The sequence below is a fragment of the Phyllobates terribilis genome, unplaced genomic scaffold, assembly GCF_046119375.1.
Source record: "Phyllobates terribilis strain yellow unplaced genomic scaffold, ASM4611937v1 Scaffold_2__4_contigs__length_985480577, whole genome shotgun sequence".
Classification (NCBI taxonomy): domain Eukaryota; kingdom Metazoa; phylum Chordata; class Amphibia; order Anura; family Dendrobatidae; genus Phyllobates; species Phyllobates terribilis.
Genome location: NW_027362762.1, coordinates 801518498 through 801539266, shown reverse-complemented (window position 1 = coordinate 801539266; position 20769 = coordinate 801518498). Strand labels below are relative to the sequence as shown.

Here is a 20769-nt window from a genome sequence, read left to right as displayed (position 1 = left end):
CACAGCCATTACACAGCACACAGCAGGGGCACATTTATAAGATTATCTCAGCATAGGAACATTTTTTTTAAACACATCCAATTGTGGAAATTATTATTATTATTATTCCAAGATGTATTGATTCAAATAAACTTTAAAATTAACTTTGTTCAAGGGAAAACCCGTTTAAACAGGTTTCACCAGAATTCTGGCTTAAAACTTCTCGATAAATTACAAAATCGTTGCGCAACTGATAGTTGCCGTTTTTTACACGAGTAGTGGCCAGCTTTTACAATTTCATTAAAAAGGGGTTAGAGCTTTGCAAAGAGGGGGCAAGGGCAGAAGGCAGCCAGGAAAATTCATCTTAATTTGTGCCTCGGAAGTGGTGTAAATCGTGACAAAACTGTAATCTAATCCCGACTGAAGTACAATTCTTGTGGTGGAGCAAATTTGGCGCGTCTTACTCCAATACAGTGTTCATCAGAACTGATGTATAAAACAGCACTTTTGATTAATCAGGGCTATAGCCTCTCCAGTAAGAACAGCAAATATCTCTCTATTCTCTTACATTTTAGCAGTGTCCTCAGTTCTGTACAAGGGTTGATGTTCTTTACTTTCTAGGTGGTGCTGTGCCTGTAGTCTCAGAGATGAACCGAACTCTATCTCAATTCACTGAGTCACAGTCCTCTTCTAGCCGAGTGTAGTGAAGCCTCCATCCATCCCTCTCTTAGTGAAGCGACCTCCCCTGAAGTTGCCCCATCCTCCCACATGCTTTGCTCTGTGTATGGTCATCCCCGATGTACAGCATGTCATTTCTGATAAGCCATGCATGGTGGGATCAACTTAAAATCACTGAGCAGGTGTCAGAGGTACTTTGTAGGAAATGTAGTGGCCTCAGCACGAGCCCGGCCTAATGTTCATCATTTGATCATGAGCACATACTCTTCTCGTGGCACACATACGTGGAGTCACCATCACCATGCCAAATAGTTAGCATACTAGTGTCAATAATGGCATTACTCAGAGCGGTGGCCAATCAATCAAAGACACTGAATGCAGCATTTTAGAGCCCCGCTCTCGAAACAGGTGGGGGCCCCAGCAGTGAGACCCCCAGCAATATTATCTATACTGTAGAAAGTTGGGACAACCCCATTTGTATTTTCAGTTTCTTCCCCAAAACTGTTTCCATGTCCAGATCTGATAACTTATTTCCCTCAAGACTTGAAAAGAGAGGAAGAAATTCTGGTAAAGTCAAATAAAATCATTTTTTTTCCCAAAATATATAATTAGCTCACTGATTATCCATTGTAAAACGACTCTACGTGTTTGATCACTTAGAGGGTCTCTCCACTACTGCACTGCCTCTTTTTAAAATATAATAAAAACATACTCACGTCCCGCACTGGCGCCATTCGAGTGATGCCAGCACCATATTTCCCAGCACAAACGTGACATTGCTATACCATGTGAGTGCTGCAGCACTTCCACTTCCCTTGGCCGAAGGGAGGTGTAAGCACTGCAGACTATCAGATGCTGTTGATCGGCTGCAGAGTTCATGGACACTCGATGGAGAGGCGAGTCCCTTTCAGCCTCTCACCACACCGCTCCCCTTAAGTGACAGGTCTCTCCCTGCGTCCGTGTACAACGACAGACCTATCAGTCATTAGCAGTGAGCAAGGAGAAGTTGCCAGGGACCCGCCTGTCCGACTAGTCATCAAAGCAGTTTTTGTAGCTCATCGGCACCTACATAATATTACTTTGGTAGTTTTAATGTTCCAGCTGATTGTTGTATGTACTGTACTCAGTAAGGAAATAATAGCGCTGGTGCAAGCTTTACAATCCAATATGGTTAAAAATAAAAAGGCTTCATTGTCTAACAGTTTATATATCTGTAGACCAATATACATATGGAGTAGTTGAATACAGTAAAACCATTTCACATTTCAGGTCTCTGACAGTTTTACATTTCACAACTCATCACTTTTCAGTTGTGATCACTTTCATTTCTCCTTTTTACCAGCTGGTTTTTGCTGCCTAGATTTAATCATGCAGTATCCAAGACTAAACAGTAACTAATATTTGTTTTATTTAATTATTGATTGGTCTGTGCAAAGTTATGAATCTCTGTAATATACTCAATTACCTTTTCTTGCTTCCTTTTCTGCCACACTCCTTGCAGAAAGTGCTGTTTTACCTGCCTTGTACATGCACCTAAGGTGTATACATTGCGAGATCATGAATGAGCCTTCCTAGGAATACTTGTTTCATTATAATCTTGCAGTATAAACAGGCTGTCATTCACCCTATGAACAAGAACAACGCTTGTTTGTCAAGTGAAATGATCAAATGTGATGCACTAAAGATCATCATAAACAGGACATACGCTGTCAAGACCAACGGCAGCTTATGAGCACAGAACGATCTATTACACATTGCTTACCTCACACATGGAGAGCATTTGTAATGGTGTTTGAGCACAGGGGGGGAAGCAGAGAAGCTCACACTGGAATGAGGCTTTTTTGGTAAAGATAAGGTTCAAATCAGCTACACAAAGCGCATAAACAAGGCAGCTAAAGCAGCACTTTCAGCATGGAGTTTGGGAGAAAAGGAAGCAAAAGGAGGTAATGGAGTATATTATAAAGATTAAAACTTTGCCAAGACTGATAAAAAAAAAGGTTTAGTTACTCTTTAGGAGTTCTTGCCTTATTTCACATGCATTAGCATGTCTAATTTTGTTCTTTTGTAACTGTTTTGATTCCCAACTCAGCATATGTGCACATCTGTAAAGAGGAAAGAGGGTCACACCTAGACACATTCAAGAAGCTTTAGAACCAAAGTGCAAACCATGGACCTACCAATCAGATAATTAAACATTTCTACAACAAAAACTTACTCACACACATCATTACAACGCTCAAATTCTAGATCTGAAGTATATCCAATATAATCCTTATTTTTAGTAAAAATCTGATTACTAAAGCAGACAAAGTTATGTAATACCAAAAGCTGCTTGTTCGCTTCTCTGCTGGCGGGATCAGGTCAGCTTCAGCGCCCCAGCACTTCTTCCATGCTGCAGAAACATAGCTGCTCATGTTAGCAGCCTGGGAGAGGGCACAATTCAGACCATAGGCGCGACCACGCTGCTGGCGCGACCACACTGCTGGTGCAAACTGTCAATCTTCAGGCGCGTACCGCCCCCAGCAAAGCAGAAAGCTGGGTCTGGGAGAGGAGCAATACTGGAGGTTGAGAATTACAACAACCCTCTGAATATGAATTATGGTGAAAATGGCTCTGTAGTCTCATGTTTCAGATCGGCAGCCTCAGAATCCAGTGTTCACTAATCCTACTGGTATGAAAAATACAGACTTACCTCAAAGACTTCAGTCACAAGGGCACCAACACCGGTGTAATAAAATGGATACAGGATGGCAGGGAGTGGAAACAATATCAAGATGCCCAGGAGGCCGAGAATAAAATTGTGCCAGACTCCTACAGACAGATACAACAGTACACAATGAGGAAACAATGACAGAAAGTGTATATAAACGGGATTCATCTACAAGTATCTATGTATATATATAGTACCCAGGAGTGTATGGAGCCATGATATTCTGGCTACGTACAACGTTTACATGCGGCCGCTGTAAGTGCTTTAAAAAAAAATGTGCCTTTTTTTATCTATTAGATCAAGCCCTATAATGGAAACAGTAAAAGAGATGGCGGGAGCAACTGTGCATTTCTATTAAATCTGAGCGACTCAATGATGCACTGCTCAAAAAAATAAAGGAACACTAAAATGCCACATCCTAGATATCACTGAATGAAATATTCCAGTTGCAAATCTTTCTTCATTACATAGTGGAATGCATTGAGAACAATAAAATATAAAAATAATCAGTGTAAATCAAAATTAATATCCCATGGAGGCCTGCATTTAGAATGATACTCAAAAACAAAGTGAAAAATCAAATTACAGGCTGATCCAACTTCAATGGAAATGCCTCAAGATAAGGAAATGAGGGTCAGTATTGTGTGTGGCCTCCACGTGCCTGTATGACTTCCCTACAATGCCTGGGCATGCTCCTGATAAGGTTGCGGATGGTCTCCTGTGGGATCTCCTCCCAGACCTGGACTAAAGCATCCGACAACTCCTGGACAGTCTGTGGTGCAACGTGACGTTGGTGGATGGAGCGAGACATGATGTCCCAGATGTGCTCAATCAGATTCAGGTCTGGGGAACAGGCGGGCCAGTCCATAGCTTCAATGCCTTCATCTTGCAGGAACTGCTGACACACTCCAGCCACATGAGGTCTGACATTGTCCTGCATTAGGAGGAACCCAGGGCCAACCGCTCCAGCATATGGTCTCACAAGAGGTCTGAGGATCTCATCTCGGTACCTAATGGCAGTCAGGCTACCTCTGGCGAGCACATGGAGGGCTGTGCGGCCCTCCAAAGAAATGCCACCCCACACCATTACTGACCCACTGCCAAACCGGTCATGCTGAAGGATGTTGCAGGCAGCAGATCGCTCTCCACACTCTGTCACATGTGCTCAGTGTGAACCTGCTTTCATCCGTAAAGAGCACAGGGCACCAATGTGGAATCTGCCAATCTTGGTGTTTTCTGGCAAATGCCAATCGCCCTGCACACAGTGTTGGGCTGTGAGCACAACACCCACTTGTGGACGTCGGGTCCTCATACCACCCTCATGGAGTCTGTTTCTGACAGTTTGAGCACACATGGATGTTAGTGGCCTGCTGGAGCTTATTTTGCAAGGCTCTGGCACTGTCCTTCCTTGCACAAAGGCGGAGGTAGCGGTCCTGATGCTGGGATGTTGCCCTCCTACGGTCCCCTCCACGTCTCCTGGTGTTCTGGCCTGTCTCCTGTATCTGCTCCATGCTCTGGACACTGTGCTGACAGACATAGCTACCCTTCTTGACACAGCTCGCATGGATGTGCCATCTTGGATGAGCTGCACTACCTGAGCAACTTCTGTGGGTTGTAGACACCGCCCGCTTCATGCTACTGTACCTCTAGGGGTGAAAGCAATGACAAAATGCAACAGTGACCAAAACAACAGCCAAAAAAGATGAGAACAGAGAAATGGTCTGTGGTCACCACCTGCAGAACCACTCCTTTATAGGGGGTATCTTGCTAATTGCCTATTATTTCTACCAGTTGTCTGTTCCATTTGCACAACAGCTGGAGAAATGGATTCACAATCAGTGTTGCTTCATAACTGGACAGGTTTATTTCACAGAAGTGTTATTGACTTGGAGTTAAACAACACAATGTAAGTGTTCCCTTTATTTTTTTGAGCAGAGTATATTTACATAGAGGTTAAAATGGAAAAAAATAGCTAAAAATATTTTGATAAGGAAAATAATAACCATACTACCGATCTGTAGGTATAGCTGCGTATTAAATTAGCCACAATAAAGTGCCTCTGAGAAACTTTGCAATATATGTCATTATTATTGGGATACATTTGGGAGAGCTATTTATTTCTTAATGAAGCTATCAATGGCTGCAGATTTTCCCAATTAACAATTCTGTGGCCAATTACAGGTTCCAGCATGTGTCCAATAAAATAAGTATAGAAACTATTCAAAATTATTTAGTAAAATGTTTTTCTATCCCTGCAATAGATGTCGGTCTGCATCTGAGGAGACCTTTTATTGTTACTAAAATGCCCCAAATTGTCTCAAAGTCTAAATAACACTTTCGACATGAACAAAGGCTTACTGTGCCATCTAGTGGCCATGAAGGGCAAGGCTAAAAATAATTGCAGTTTTATTACCTTGTTGTTGTTACATTGCTTGTTGTAGTTCTCGCTGCTATTTAGAACTAGGGTTTTTTCCCGGCTTATTATATTGAGATAGGTCATCAATATCAGACTGTGAGGGTCCGACATCCAGCACCTCTATCAGTCTGGTGGAGGCCGAATATAAACAGTAAATGGAGCAGGATCACCACAGCTTGGTTCACTGTGTGCTGACCGCTGATGAGAACTGCAGCTCAGCTCCTATTCACATTAAGCTGCAGTTTTAGGCAGTAAACAGAGCACTATGCATACAGCTCCGCTCCATTCCCTTTTTTTAATCCGGCCACCAAAGCTGAAAACAGACAACTGATCAGTGCATCTGCTGGGTGCCGGACCCCCACTGATCAGAGACTGATGGTCTATCATAAGACTGGACAACACTTTTAATAACACTTATATTTTAGAGATTTATAGACTATTTTGTGACATTGTACACAGTAAAGTGGTGGCCTTATTTAGTCAAAGTAACATAATTCCCAGGGCTGAGATCAGGTTATTGTAGTGGAATCAGTGTGTTCATCTAAAAGGGGTGAAACTCCCCCAGATATCCAACATTAAATGCCACAATCCCATCACAGACGTTATAGACACAGCTGAGCTACAATACATGTGACTGTTTGGACCAGCACCGAAAAGCAAAACCAAAAAACTGAGCTGGACAGTAAGCAGGTATACATGCAAAGTGTAAGAGCACGTTCACACTGTGGCCATGGCAGGTGTACGCTATAGCCGGGATACAAGCTCCTACACTTTGCACGTATACCAGCTTATAGTCCGGCTCATTTCTTTGGTTTTGCTGTGATCCTTTGTACGTTGTACACACATCGCATGGCTTCCTTCTCTGGGCTAAGTGTTTCATCTGCATAGCTTCCCATGGCTGGGTGTCTCAGCTGAGCCCTGTCTGGCTCTGCCCTTATTCACACTGATGTCGTATGACACATGGTAAGGAGTTAATACTAGAGACAGGATAGGACTGTCCCTATTGGGTACACCTTGTCGTGGTGGGATGGCTTTTATGTTTTTGATCAAAATAGCGTTAACTAAGTGCCATAAATCATTTATATGAACTAATACTATTTACTCATTTTTCTTTTTTTCTTGAGTTTTGCCAATGTGGGCCCCTGCTGAATTTCATTGTTTCCCTAGGAAATAAACCAGTGTATGAAACAGCGGCAATGGAGGGAAATAAGGGTCACACGTTTTGAATTTTAACATGGCGAAGCTTTTGTTCCCATAAGAGGTGCCTGGCGGCGGCTCACTCCTCCTCTCCATTAGGAACACATGTAGGTGTATGGGGGAGTGAGAACAAGCAGCTGTTGGCAGAACGAGTGCACGGCCGAAGGGTAAGGTCTTCTCATAACAATGTGAGTCTATAAAGTCTCGGAAGCTTCACTGACAGCATCCATGGCCGTACCCTACAGTCCTGGTGCATGGTCTTCTTCCATACTGGGGGCATAGAAAAGGACATGGCGGCATCAAAGCTAATACTCCACATACCAAATTTAAAAAAAGAAAAAGTGAAGCGGCTGAAGAATTTATTTTCATCTGGGAAACGTGTTGTGAGAGGTTATGGCACAAATCTGAAATATGTGCCCTCCGATTATAAACAGAAATCCCCCCTCCTCACTCCCAGGAGCAGCGAGTAACACACCCCCAATGACACCAATAACCTATAATGACAGGTGAAGGTCATTTACCTGCACAAAATATCCGCAACTGCTGAACGGGCGAAACCAGCTGGAGGTGAGTGGTGAAAAGATCAACAAACGCCCCGGGGTACACCACAAATATGAACATGCCAAACCCATTAAATCGCACCGTTTCCCTGCGGATACAAAAGGAACGGCAATCAGGTGACAGTAATAGGTCATCGATAACTGGGATACGTCTTCAAACCTCCAGGAGCCATATTCACGTACACACTTATAGCATTCTTAAAAGGAAATATGTATACTGGTTTTTGCTATGCAATCTGAGTGCAGCTTGATATAGGGGCTGAGACCCTGATTCCGGCGATGTGTCACTTACTGATTAATATGATGTCATTTTGATATAATCAGTTTTCTCTGCTGCAGATCTAGCAGAGCTCAAATGCTGAGCAGTGTATAACCCCGCCCACACCACTGCTTGGTAGACTGTACATTGACAGAAAGCTGACAATCAGTGGTGTGGGCGGGGCTACACAGAACAGATGACTAGGAGGCACCAGACACCTAGTCCTGCAGTGATAATCTCCTACTGATAAAATACTGATTTTATTGAAACAGCAACATATAGCCCAGTAAGTGACATCGCTGGAATCAGGGTCTCAGCCCTTACATCATGCTGCTCTCAGATTACACAGCAAAAATCTGCTGACAGATTCTCTTTAAATAAAGGCAAAGCACAAACTGTTGTATACAACCTGTGCAGTGCGCTCGCCCCACTATGATGTAAATGGGAGGTCTCTCCAGCCAATTCTAAGAAAAGGTACCACCTTTATTATAGTATGTATTGTGGGTCATCACTGCCAGAAAGTAGATAAAGACAGGCATGGACCACAGGAGTGTTGGCACTGGAGCTTCAGGTGAATGTTGTTCTTTTTTTACCACATTTTCTGCTGTTCACAATTTTTTTTAAATCCCAGAGTTACAATAATATCAGAATGTGGTGGAGTACAGATGATGGCAGTGAAAGGGTCAGCACTTGTGTCTCACTAACACTAAGATTGTTTTAATAAGGCCACGGTCACATGTTCAGTATTTGGTCAGTGTTTTACCTCAGTATTTGTAAGCCAAAACCAGGAGTGGGTGATAGAAACACGTCACCACTTCTGTATTTATTATACTTTTCCTCCGACTGTTCCACTCCTGGTGTGAAATACTGACCAACTACTGTATGTGTGAACGTGGCATAAGCAGAACTCTCAGTGGAGACCAGTGCTGAGCATTTCACTGCCATCATCTGTACTCCAAATGAGTAGGTTTTGGTATCAATGCAGTTGAAGGGAGGCAAATAGACTGGGGAAAAGCAAGGGTGTGGAAGCAACTTATAAGCAATTTTTTACAGGAATGAAGACAAATCCTGTAATAAAGTGATTTGCTAAGTTCCCCAACTTTCCATGCTGGACAAAATTATTAAAAAAAAATAAATGAAAGTTTAGTTACTCTTTAACTATAGTCTTCAATTATTATTTCATATTCAAAATTTCTCAGAAAATTAAATAATGGCCAAACATAAAAGCCGATTAGAATATAGTATTAGAGGATCATCAGAGACATCTTTCCCCAGCACGTCCAGGTACGGTATAAATAATTCACCCCTCGTACACGGCTGTCAGTCATTGCCTTTAAATATTGATGTGAATACAAAATGCAGCTTCACCCCTGCCAGACATGAAAAGAGGAGGATCCGATTACCTGACGGCTGCCACTCCATGCCCGACCTCATGTATGACACCACTGATGAAGATGGCGGAGAAGAAGTATGTCAGCTGGCTGATGGGCAGGTTCACACCGGGCACCTGTTCAAGTCAGCATGGAGACAAAAGCCAAAACATGAGCTCCATAGACACAGCAGCATACAGTGCGGGCAGCTGCCCGGACACATGGACGGCCAGCGCTCATAGAGGAGGCCGATTGGGTTACATCAGTCTGTATAAATATATACAAGGCCTGGAAAGTCAGTGACCAGCTGTCCACGTTACCCCCTGCCACCCGCATGCACTCCATTATATGCAGCCCCATCAATTTGATTTTGTTTTGCTTTTCTTTAGGTAATATACATGAGATCATTATTCTTTTCCATACATCTTGCAAAATGGCCCAAAAAATTAGGTTATCTTCAATTTCATGTATGATAATATATAAATAAGTACATTTTTGATGTGCTTTATGTATGTCTGGAAAGACATTCCTGGATTTTTTCTGATTACACGGATATCAAATATGTCAATGTGTCATGGCACAAGAAGAACATGTGATAAGGTCTGCGGGGCTTCCATGGATTAGGATTTTAGCTGTTCCGATATACGCCTTATATGACAAGTCACAAACCCCTCTCGCTCGTAAAACAGTGGCTCGGATGCTACTGTAAAGGGGCACTCCGCTTTCCACAAACGGGCTACCAGTGAGCTAAGCGCACCCCATAACCAGTTCTCACATCTATGAACTTTTCGCTGCCACCACTCGCCTTTTTGATAGACCAGCGAGACGCCTGCACTGGGTCACACACCTCACCCAGCTTTTCCGAGCACCTGATAGGTACTTTTCCTGCACTCTGGTATACACAGGGTAACACAACCAAGCTATTCTCACCCCTTTCAGGGTCGGTAGATAAGTTTGTTCCTTGCTGCTCTAAGCTTATTACATTTTACATTTAATATACAAAAAGAGTATAGTGCTTAAAAAGACTGCAAAAGATGGAAAAAGAGAAGGATTTACAAAGAGGCAAAAACAGTAAAAAATAAAAAGGAAGAAACACAGATACTTCTTACAAATTTAATTTGTGAGAGCTTCAGGCGGAGGAAGGGTCTAACAATGATATTCTGTAGATGAGCTGTTATAAGGGGTCTCACCAGACCCCTCACTCCGCTGAAGGGCAGAGGACGACTGCTGATTGGGAGACGATTAAACCTCAGTTTTGTCCCTAATTTCTACTCTGCGTCATATTTTTCCCAAGGAACCTCCTAGAGAAATAATATGGCCGTCATCTTACCGAACATACTTTAGGAATTCTATCAACACCAAACATGAATATAATGAACAGTTGTGCTCAAAAGTTTACATACCGCGGCAGAATTTTTCCTTTCTTGGCCTTGTTTCAGAGAATATGAATGATAACAAAAAATCTTTTTCTCCACTCATGGTTATTGGTTGGGTGAAGCCATTTATTGTCAAACTACTGTGTTTTCTCTTTTTAAATCTTAATGACAACCAAAAACATCCAAATGACCCTGATCAAAAGTTCACATACCCCAGTTCTTAATACCATGTATTGCCCCCTCTAACATCAATGACAGCTTGAAGTCTTTTGTGGTAGTTGTGGGTGAGGTTCTTTATTTTCTAAGATGGTAAAGGTGCCCATTCTTCTTGGCAAAAAGCCAAGTCCTGTAAATTCCTGGACTGTCTAGCATGAACTGCGCGCTTGAGATCTCCCCAGAGTGGCTCAATGATATTGAGGTCAGGAGACTGAGATGGCCACTCCAGAATCTTCACTTTGTTCTGCTGTAGCCAATTGAAGGTGGACTTGGCCTTGTGTTTTGGATCGTTGTCATGTTGGAACGTCCAAGTACGTCCAGTTTCCGGGCTGATGAGTGCAAATTTGCCTCCAGTGTTTGCGGATAACGTGCTGCATTCATCTTTCCTTCAACTTTTACCAAGTTTCCTGTGCCTTTGTAACTCACACATCAGCGATACACCTCCGTGCTTTACTGTAGGAATGGTGTTCCTTTCATCATAGGCCTTGTTGACCTCTCTCCAAATGTAATGTTTATGGTTGTGGTCAAAAAGTTCAATTTTGGTCATATCACTCCAAATTACCTTGTTCCAGAAGTTTTGAGGCTTGTCTCTGTGCTGTTTGGCGTATTGTAGGCGAGATACTTTGTGGCATTTGCGCAGTAATGGATTTCTTCTGGCAACTCGATCATGCAGCCCATTTTTCTTCAAGTGCCTCTGTGACGCTCACAGCCCTCACCCTGGGAAGTGGGGTTACTTGGAGCCGGGTCAGATGTTTGGTGGGTTGTAGCCGTAGCTTGGACCTGTTCCGTGCCCAGGGCCGTCACATTAAAAGGGTGTAATGGGCTTTCAGAGTTGGTGTTAACTGAGTGGTTGTGTTGACTACGCCACCTGTTGTGTCTGGTGATTCCCCCACCATCGCTGCGTTCAGTCCTCTGAGGCGGGACGCAGTGGCAGCAGGAGATGGTACTACTCCCCACAGGCGGAGCAGGGCCTCAGGGCAGAGAGAACAGGAGGATGGGAATTGTAGTGGGAGATGTGGTGCGGTGTGGTGCCGCGTTGCAATAAGAAACCGGAGGCCATAGGGGTAGTCTTCCAAGCTTTACTCACGGTAGAATGCACAGCTGCAAGGCTTCTCCCTGCTCCTCACGGCGCGCTGCGGCCACCAGGGCCAGGGGTCCGACAACCTCCGGGTAGTTCAGGTGCTTTGGTCAGGACCCCGTACCAGAGTGTTCCTAGACTTTCCCACTAGGTCCTCTCCTGTCCTGTATGTGATGCGTGTACTAAGGCCGGGTCTCCCTCTGGACTATGCACAGAACAAGGGTACGGGTGGCGACTCTGCTCCATCCGTTACCCGGTGGGATCCACTGAGCCTCCGGGCTTCTCCGACTAAGACTTAGAGTGACAGAGTCAGAAATCGGGGGCCGGTACCCCTCTTGCAGCAGGAATCCCTCTGACTAGGCCAGAATAGTGAGGACAGGTGGCGTATACCGCTCCGTCTGCATCCCCCTGGGATCCTTTTGCCCGTGGAGCTAGTCTCCTCTGCTCCCCTCCAGGCCTTCTTGGGTAGGGACCTTGACCGGGCAGAGACAGCCGTTAACTCTTACCCGCTCCTCGACTCAAGGCCAGTGTACGAGGACCGTGTCCCCATCAACTGCAGGTTCACACAGAAAGCCACGTTCAGTGATGAAGATCACAATCAAAGACTTTGAGCCCAAGATGGCTGGCTATTAAATATGAATTTTTGTTGTGTAACCTAAGTGTGCGTCCTCCACCCTCACCCACTACTAGGTTCCCCCTTTCTTTGGGTCCCCCATTTCCTCTTATGCTGGCTGGGGCAGCACCTTGGTGCCTATAAGCCCCCCCCTCAGGTGGGAGAGGTGTGGTGATGAATGCAGAGGTGGGGTCCTGACAGATACACCATCCTTACCTCGAAGGAGAGATACCACACCTGATGCAAGAGATGCAGCAACCCTGTGGCGACCGAACCCTCAGGGGCGCCACACCTCCTTATTGTGAATCTTGAAACAGCCACACTGCTAGTTTTCAGAGAGTCCTGAATTTCAGCTGATGTTATTTGTGGGTTTTTCTTTGCATCCCGAACAATTTTCCTGGCAGTTGTGACCAAAATTTTTGTTGGTCTACCTAACCGTGGTTTGGTTTTTACAGAACCCCTGATTTTCCATTTGTTAATCACAGTTTGAATGCTGCTGACTGGCATTATCAATTCCTTGGATATTTTTTTGTGTCCCTTTTCTGTGTTATACAGTTCAACTACCTTTTCCTGTAGATCTGTTGACAATTCTTTTGCTTTCCTCATCACTCACAATCCAGAAACTTCAGAGTCTGTCTGGATCCCAGAAACTCACTCAGCTTTTATGCACACATATTGATTACAAACAAACAGGTCACAGGTGAGGATGTTACCTTTAGTAGCCATTCAAACCCATTTGTGTCAAATTCTGTGCATGTTATCAGGCCAAAATCACCAGGGTATGTGAATTTTGATCAGGGTCATTTGGATGTTTTTGGTTGTCATTAAGATTTAAAAAGAGAAAACACAGTAGTTTGACAATAAATGGCTTCACCCAACTAATAACCATGAGTGGAGAAAAAGGTTTTTTGTTATCATTCATATTCTCTGAAACAAGGCCAAGAAAGGAAAAATTCTGCCGGGATATGTAAACTTTTGAACACAACTGTATTATATATATATATATATATATATATATATATATATATATATATATATATATATATATATATATATATCCATATCCATAATTGTGGGAGATATTGCGCTCCTGTGGGTTACCAGCTACCAACACTTTTACCCACAGATGCCAATATGTTCCCCGATCACGGGTATACGCATGGATTGTGTCAAACTTAAAATGCCGTTGTTCCTCATGTCAAGTGGACCTCCTGCCGCTGTGGAGCCATAGTGGCTGGGGCTATTCAGGCCCTTCTCTCACTTTTGGTTTGACACCTGGGTGCTAGCAGGGAAGCCTGTGAGGAACATCTGATCCACATTTTGGTTATGGAGAATTCACCGCTAGCTGCTAACACCTCTATACACACAGGTTTGACCTATCCGAGGATAGCTAGTTTCAATTACCTGCTTACATAGGGGGGCGCTGGTAGTGCTCAAGTGGCCTAAACCTTCGATTTACATAATTCATAACAAGACTACAAATCGGAAGGCAATAATACTTTGTAAGTCATATTTGAAGATAACAACTTTCTGAGGACAATGACTTAAATCTAGTCTGTCAGCACAAAATGATTGTTCAAATTAAGTACAAGAGCGTTTTGTTTGTTCATCGGGTGATCGGCAGCCTGTATACATGACAAGATAATCGTGAAACAAGTATTATTAACAACACTCATTCACCATTATTTTGCAATGTGAGTGCCTCTTTAGACTAATGGTAAAAGCAAACTTGTGAAATGTCAGTTAACATTACAGAAATGTCACAGATAAAAGACAATTTTAATGATATTTTAATTTCCAACAACTCATCTCCGCAAACAGTTATCGATCTGTGGTAATAGACTGAGTAGAACTAATAGATTATTCTGTATATTCTAGGTTTACGAGCCCAGTGGGCTCTTTTACTTTCTGATTGACATCATTCTCTATATAAGGCCTCTTTCACACGTCCGGATATTTCCAGTACTGGAAAAAACAGTACCGGAGATATCCGTGTGCACCTGTGTGGCAACAGTGTGCTGCATCAGGATCACACGTACCGGCGCCTGGGAATCAGCGGTACAGTTAGCGTTGTTCCCAAGTGCCAGATTCTGAAGCAATCTCTCATCATTGTCCACTGCTTGTGCTGCAATCAACACTAGCAAGGGACAATGTTGAGAGTTGTATTCACCTCCTGATGTCTCCAAACCCTGTAAAAATAAGAATAAAATAAAAAAATTATACTCACCTGGCTTGAGGCAACCGCACACGCTGAGGAGAATGACTCGCTGCAGCGAGTGGGCCCCTGAACTGAGCTCACTGAGTAACAGGACACCTAGCTGCAGTGGAGTGTATGTCTCTCCTGTATGTGTGAAAACGGACACCACACATACTGAAAACACTGACATGTGAAAGAGCCATAACAGAGATATTTGTCAGTCCTTAAGTAGGACCGCCCACTGGACTCCTAAACCCAAAATGCGCAGAGATTTAAAAGAAAACATTTTGAGTGATACTGACTATTTTCCTACAGACATGTACATCAATCTGCTCGGCTCCTCCTGGTCTATAATATGCTGCCCACTCTACGGACAGTACATTTAGTTACTGGTTCCCAGTCAGAGTATGTTATGACCGCTTTTACTATATATAACTAGTACTGACCACAACTTGGAGCATGCGATCATTTTGAGGTCCGGGGGTATCTGTCATCATCTGATTTAAAGTCTGTAGCAGCGTTCTCCCCAAGAGAATCATGGATCCGAACATGGCGAGGATACCAAACACCATCCCCAAGCTGAACCTGCGGTGGGAGGAAATGGATGTAGTTAGCCCCCGATACAGTCAAATTATAGAGGGGGTTCACATTCCTTTACTAAAATAAGACTTCACATTGCTTTTCTTGAGGAAGATTAACAAACTACCCAAAAACCATCTCTCAAAGATAGAGAGGGTAACACTCCACAGAACAAGAGACCATAATAATCCTATGACAAATGTTCATATAAGGATCAAGAAGTGTTATACAACAATATTATGAAAAAAATTATTTTACAAAGGAAACTAAACATATACGAAAATATTCTAAAAAGGTGCCTCAAACCAAAATGGGGTACACAGCTCAGTAAGTTAATTAACATTCCAATACATATGGATAACTACACTCATAGACAATGAATAAAGTTATGTATTAACAGTTAATCCAAGTCAAAAATGTCAACTAATCACTGCACTGGGTCTAGTTCATATAACATCAAAAGGGTGCCACAATAATTAATTAGTAATTATTTTACCCAAAGTTTATAAGTAGAATTTTTGGTTGATTGAATAAAAGGTTTGCTGTGAATTTCTGGCTAATATATAGTTAATGGAACATATCAATTATAAACGTGCTTCTAGAACAATGACCTAGTATTCACATCATATACATCGCAAATATCAATCACAATTTCATAGTAAATATCAGTGCCCGATCTAATCAACTTAGTCTTATTTTAAAGGTCCAGTTCAATTATATTTAGAAGAGGTCATTCAGTGAACACAAAAAAAGTGAACAAAGCTTTTGTAAAAAAAAAAAAAAAAATACGACAATAAGCTTCATCGTTGTGACATGAAAAGTTCTGCAACTTATGAATATACTTTTTGTTTCAATTCCTTAAAATTTTAAGGATTCATGAAAAGTGACTCCAGTCCATGCTCATTATTTTTCCTATACTGAAACATTGTAGCAAACGTATCAGCTCTGTAGAGGGATTTGTGCTGGTGATCTGCTACTCACAGGGGATTTCCTGGGGGGTTTTAGACATCTCTTTTTGCATACATCAATGATGCAAAAGATTATAAGATGCTTTCTACTATAGCTATTATATTTGCTTCTTTCTCCACTTATAAGCCACTCTCCCCACCTCCAAACTCATCATTCTCTCTTAAAGGGGTTGTCCACTACTCGGACAACCCAGTTTCAACCCCTATGTTTCCCCCTTGTAAAATAATAACACTTATACTCACCTTAAATGCTTGTGCCATTCAATATAGCCCCAACCCCCTGCGGAAGTCCTTGTGGTGAAACTTGTTGGGGTGGCTATCTGATAGATTGGACTTAGCAGCACTACCAGTGTATGTGTTAGCAACAGTAATTCAGCCGAGTTTATCTATAATTCATGAACTGCAGTCATGATGAATATATGATTATACAGAACCTTAATGAATAAAATAGATCGAATTGATCATAAATAAGATAGAGGAAACACTGGCAAACTAGTGTGTTTTTATATTCATTTACCACATATTTTTTTAAAAAGTATTAAATAAAAGTCATGTTTTAACGCATCCCTAAATTAGGGCTTATTTACCCTCCAGGGTAATATGGTAATTCCAGTGGTGTCGGCACTTGCTCTCCCAGGATTGCATTACATTGTCATGTCAATGTCACACAATTCTTGCAGAATTCCTTCATACAAATCACATACATCTGGAGAAAGTGAGAGCTGCTGCTCCAGAAGCATGGCATCGGCAGTCACGCCCCGACAACAGAGCAGGGCAGAAGTGAAGCAGATGCTCTGTCCACATGACATAAGTGGCATAAGCGGTCCTTTACTGCTTTGTGCCGGCAGAGATAGACACCGGGCAAAACAGGCTGGTAGTTAGCAACTAGTGAAGACTGCGGATCATGTTGGAAAAACTGTTGGGTGAACATCAAAGACATTACATCTCAACACTGATTTAAGTCATCCCCAGCTGGTATTCTGCATAATGAAGAATGGCACAAGACAGGACATTGCTAGGTCCTTGCAGAACCTTGCAGTGATGAGGCAGCTAAAAAATAATACATGGAAGTGATATAAGACAAGTGAAGAAAGAATCCTATCAGCTCACCTGCCAGGTGCATGGCAGCTCGATTCCTAAGCATAAGTGTAACCCAAAAGGGCCGCCAGCAGACCACGGCATCAGCACAACTCCAAGCATTTATTAGGTAAAATTAAATACATCTTCATGGCTCTGTTCACACAACATAATGATGCAATGGCGTGCTGACAGTCCTTTTGGATTACATGACTGAGTCACAGCTTTCAGAGTGGTCCTCGACCCCTTCAAAGGGCTGATGAGTGGAGTCACTGAAGAATGTTGGCTGCGATTTTTGCATGCGTGCAAAAGGAAAAAGAGGTTGCTCCTGAACGAGCAGTCGGTCCACCTTGCTTCTATTTGTAGTAGAAGTTTTCAAAAAATTCATGAGAGAACAGGGCTCTGCAGCTCCTTCTTTCATGGAGTAGAAGCTAGCATGCTTGACCTCCACCCCAGTCATTGTTAATGGGACTAGCAGAAATAGCAGAGTGCTGCACTCCACTTTCTCATACAGTCCTACAGGCAAATGGAGCGGTGGAGACCAGTTCTTGAGGTCTTAACAGTCAGACCCCCAAGAATACGGAATAGCAAGTGATTTGGGGAAAACCCCTTTAAAAATTAAAAGGTGGTATTCTCACTATGACAACTCCTTCCCATGTGTTCTATGAGAGTATATGCACGTCCCCAGAGGGCGACTGTCCTCTAGCCAGAGTGGCTGCAGCATCTTCATATGTGGTAGTCTGCGGCTTCCTCCGGAAACATCAGCCGATCACTGAGGATTCCTAAAGTTGAGCCACAGGGCTAGCTTCAATCTAGAAAGGGGTTAATGACAACACTAAAACCTATTGTCAATCACAAGTAATCTCTACCTCAAAAGGCAAACAAAATTTTTGCTTAGAAATAGAAGAGTAATGGTAATATATTTATATTATAACAGGTCATATATATATATATATATATATATATATATATATATATATATATATATACACAAAAACACAATTATATATCTGTATGTACGCTTACCATACATACAAGAAGTACGGCTTCCATCTCCCCCACTTATAAAATAGACGGTTAAAAATCGTGGTTTGCCAGCGGATGTGGAAGGGTGCAATGCTGAGGCCGTGCGTAGCAAGCCATTCCTCATATGAGCTCCTGTACGTTTTTGAGGACTATGGGGAAAAAAATGACACAGGTGATTTGTACTAATAGAGAAACAAGTATTACAGTGGTTTTTGAAGTCTTTGAAACTGATGGTGTATTCTTAGGAGAGGTGATCAATATCAGAGAGGATGTGACACCCCCAATGATCAGCTGTTTGCTGGATGGATTCAGAGTGTACAGAACAGCACAGCTGTGCTCATGTGTGTTAAATGGAGCCTATCATCAAAAACACTATCCACCTGCAGATATAGGGTTAATCTAGAGGGAAATAGCATTACAACCCTGTGTAGGCGGCTGAGCAATCCTCTATAAAAAGGACAGCTGACTATACAGGACCCTGCTGCACATATAGTGTGTTCTCTTTTTCATTTATGTGGATCAATAAGAAGGTTCTCTGGTGAAGACAACCCATTGCCCTATAATGATATATCAAGGGACCAGAGAACTCTCACGACATTATAAAGTGTGGATTTTTACTCGAGGAAAACTGAGCCTGTCTGAAACATCACCTTTACGCTATGATCACACAACCTTATTTTCGGTCCGTGGATAAAGCTGACTTCACACAGACCCCATTCCATAGGGCTGTTCAGATCACCATCTTACATACAGACCTAATGTCCCCATCAATAACATGGCGGCATGTAATAGGCACTTCTGTATTTCAGATATGACTCACTCATTTAATTCTTGGGGTGCAAAAACAAAATAAAAAACTCGGGACCCATGTGATCTGTGCAGCATCTGATCTTTAGGCCGGGGTCCCACTAACGTATGGCATCGGATGCGATATGCTAATGACACTCGGCTCCTGCTCTGCTGCGAACGGGAGCCGTGTGTCAGTGCTCTGTGCTCAGATTGTCTCGCATGCTGCGGAGTGGACGAAGAAATCAATTTCTCCATCTCCGCTATTGCTGGCATAGGTGGGAATCGCACTGCACTCGGGTGATATCCGAGTGCAGTGCGATGTTTCACACGCTCCCATAGACTTATATGGGTGCATGTGATCCGAATGCAGCATGCGGCAATTTTTTTCCAGCCAGATTGCAATCTGATCGGCGCTGGGAAAAAAACCTCCACTCTAATCATAGGATTAAATTGATTTTTTATCGGATTGCATTCATCTGATTTAATCGCAAGTGAGAGCGAGCCCTTACGGACACATTGCCATTACTAGCACTGGAAACTTCTTGATCTTGTAAATGTGATTCCCTGAGGTATAAAGCAGACGCCACACAAAACGACAACACAGATCCAAAAAAATCAGCTGGATGATGCTTTTTACGCTCATGTGAACACGGCCTGACACTGTGTAATGTTCTGCAGGAGTATGAAAGGACGACACTGTGCCGGGCCGCAGTTATTACTCCTACAAATTAATAAATACATTGACAATTGGGTGTTGCCATATTTTTCTTTCATAGGGGCGTGTCCCTACACAGCCTGATCCTATTGGATGGAACTATTGTGCAGGGAGGGACACACCCAGTTGTCAGTTTATTCATTAATCTCCAGAACAGAGAAGCAGAACAATGTGGAGTCTTAGCTAGAGCTTCCTCATTACTATTTGATGATGGGGCCGGGAATAATGGAGCTGTCCGGAGCAGTGACAGCCGGACACAGAATGCTGCAGCACAGCTGTCAGTGCACCCAGCTCCGATCAGAAACAGTGCTCCTCCGGCAGGTACAGATTGCTGAGTCCAGTGCCCACAATGGAGCAAAACTGCAGCTCCTGCAAATATACACCACGTGACAGCAACCCTCCATGCAGAGTAATGGACGCTCATCCCTCTGTCCTCTCACCGTCAGTAACGTGTCAGCCAAATAAATAGCACACCATCCGCCAAGTACCACCACGACCAGCGGTACCGGGATCATAGCGACAGGGTTCCGGCCATTCAGCTATCAGATCACGGCGGAACTTTACCAACACAGGAACTTCGCGCCGCTGATTCACGTTTCCAGTCGGGCACTTCCGGTCAATGGACCAGTTGGGGCGTTAAGTGATTGGCTGCCTCTAGGTGGCAGAGCGCCAGTAGGCGTGGTGAGCGGCCATCTTTACTACGGGCGGAAGTAATGTGGATATGGAATTATACTGTGTGTATGTATAGTAAAGTGCAAGTGAACTGTAAATACATCAGTGTGACAGGGTGCAATGTAATCGGTGAGGTGGTTCAAGCTCTAATTACACCTCTTGTACTTGGGAGCTGGACCTTCACAAATATGTGAATACGCACATTCCTCAACCATGAATCTGCAAAAACACTAGTGCACGCCCTCATCATCTCCCGCCTTGACTACTGCAACCTCCTGCTCTGTGGCCTCCCTT

The 20769-nt window shown here is 43.2% G+C and overlaps 1 protein-coding gene across 1 annotated transcript in view; it reads right to left on the bottom strand.

Moving 5' to 3' along the window:
* MBTPS2 (membrane bound transcription factor peptidase, site 2) overlaps positions 1-20435 on the bottom strand; it is a 63909-nt gene extending 43474 nt beyond the window's left edge. Inside the window, exons 1-6 of the mRNA XM_073670745.1 lie at positions 20244-20435; positions 18300-18448; positions 15096-15234; positions 9203-9306; positions 7502-7629; positions 3350-3468 (exon numbers count right to left, since the gene is read on the bottom strand). Coding sequence (XP_073526846.1) covers positions 3350-3468; positions 7502-7629; positions 9203-9306; positions 15096-15234; positions 18300-18448; positions 20244-20318 — 714 coding nt within the window. The 5' untranslated portion in view covers positions 20319-20435. The remainder of the gene's footprint in view (positions 1-3349; positions 3469-7501; positions 7630-9202; positions 9307-15095; positions 15235-18299; positions 18449-20243) is intronic.
* Positions 20436-20769: the final 334 nt, after the last annotated feature.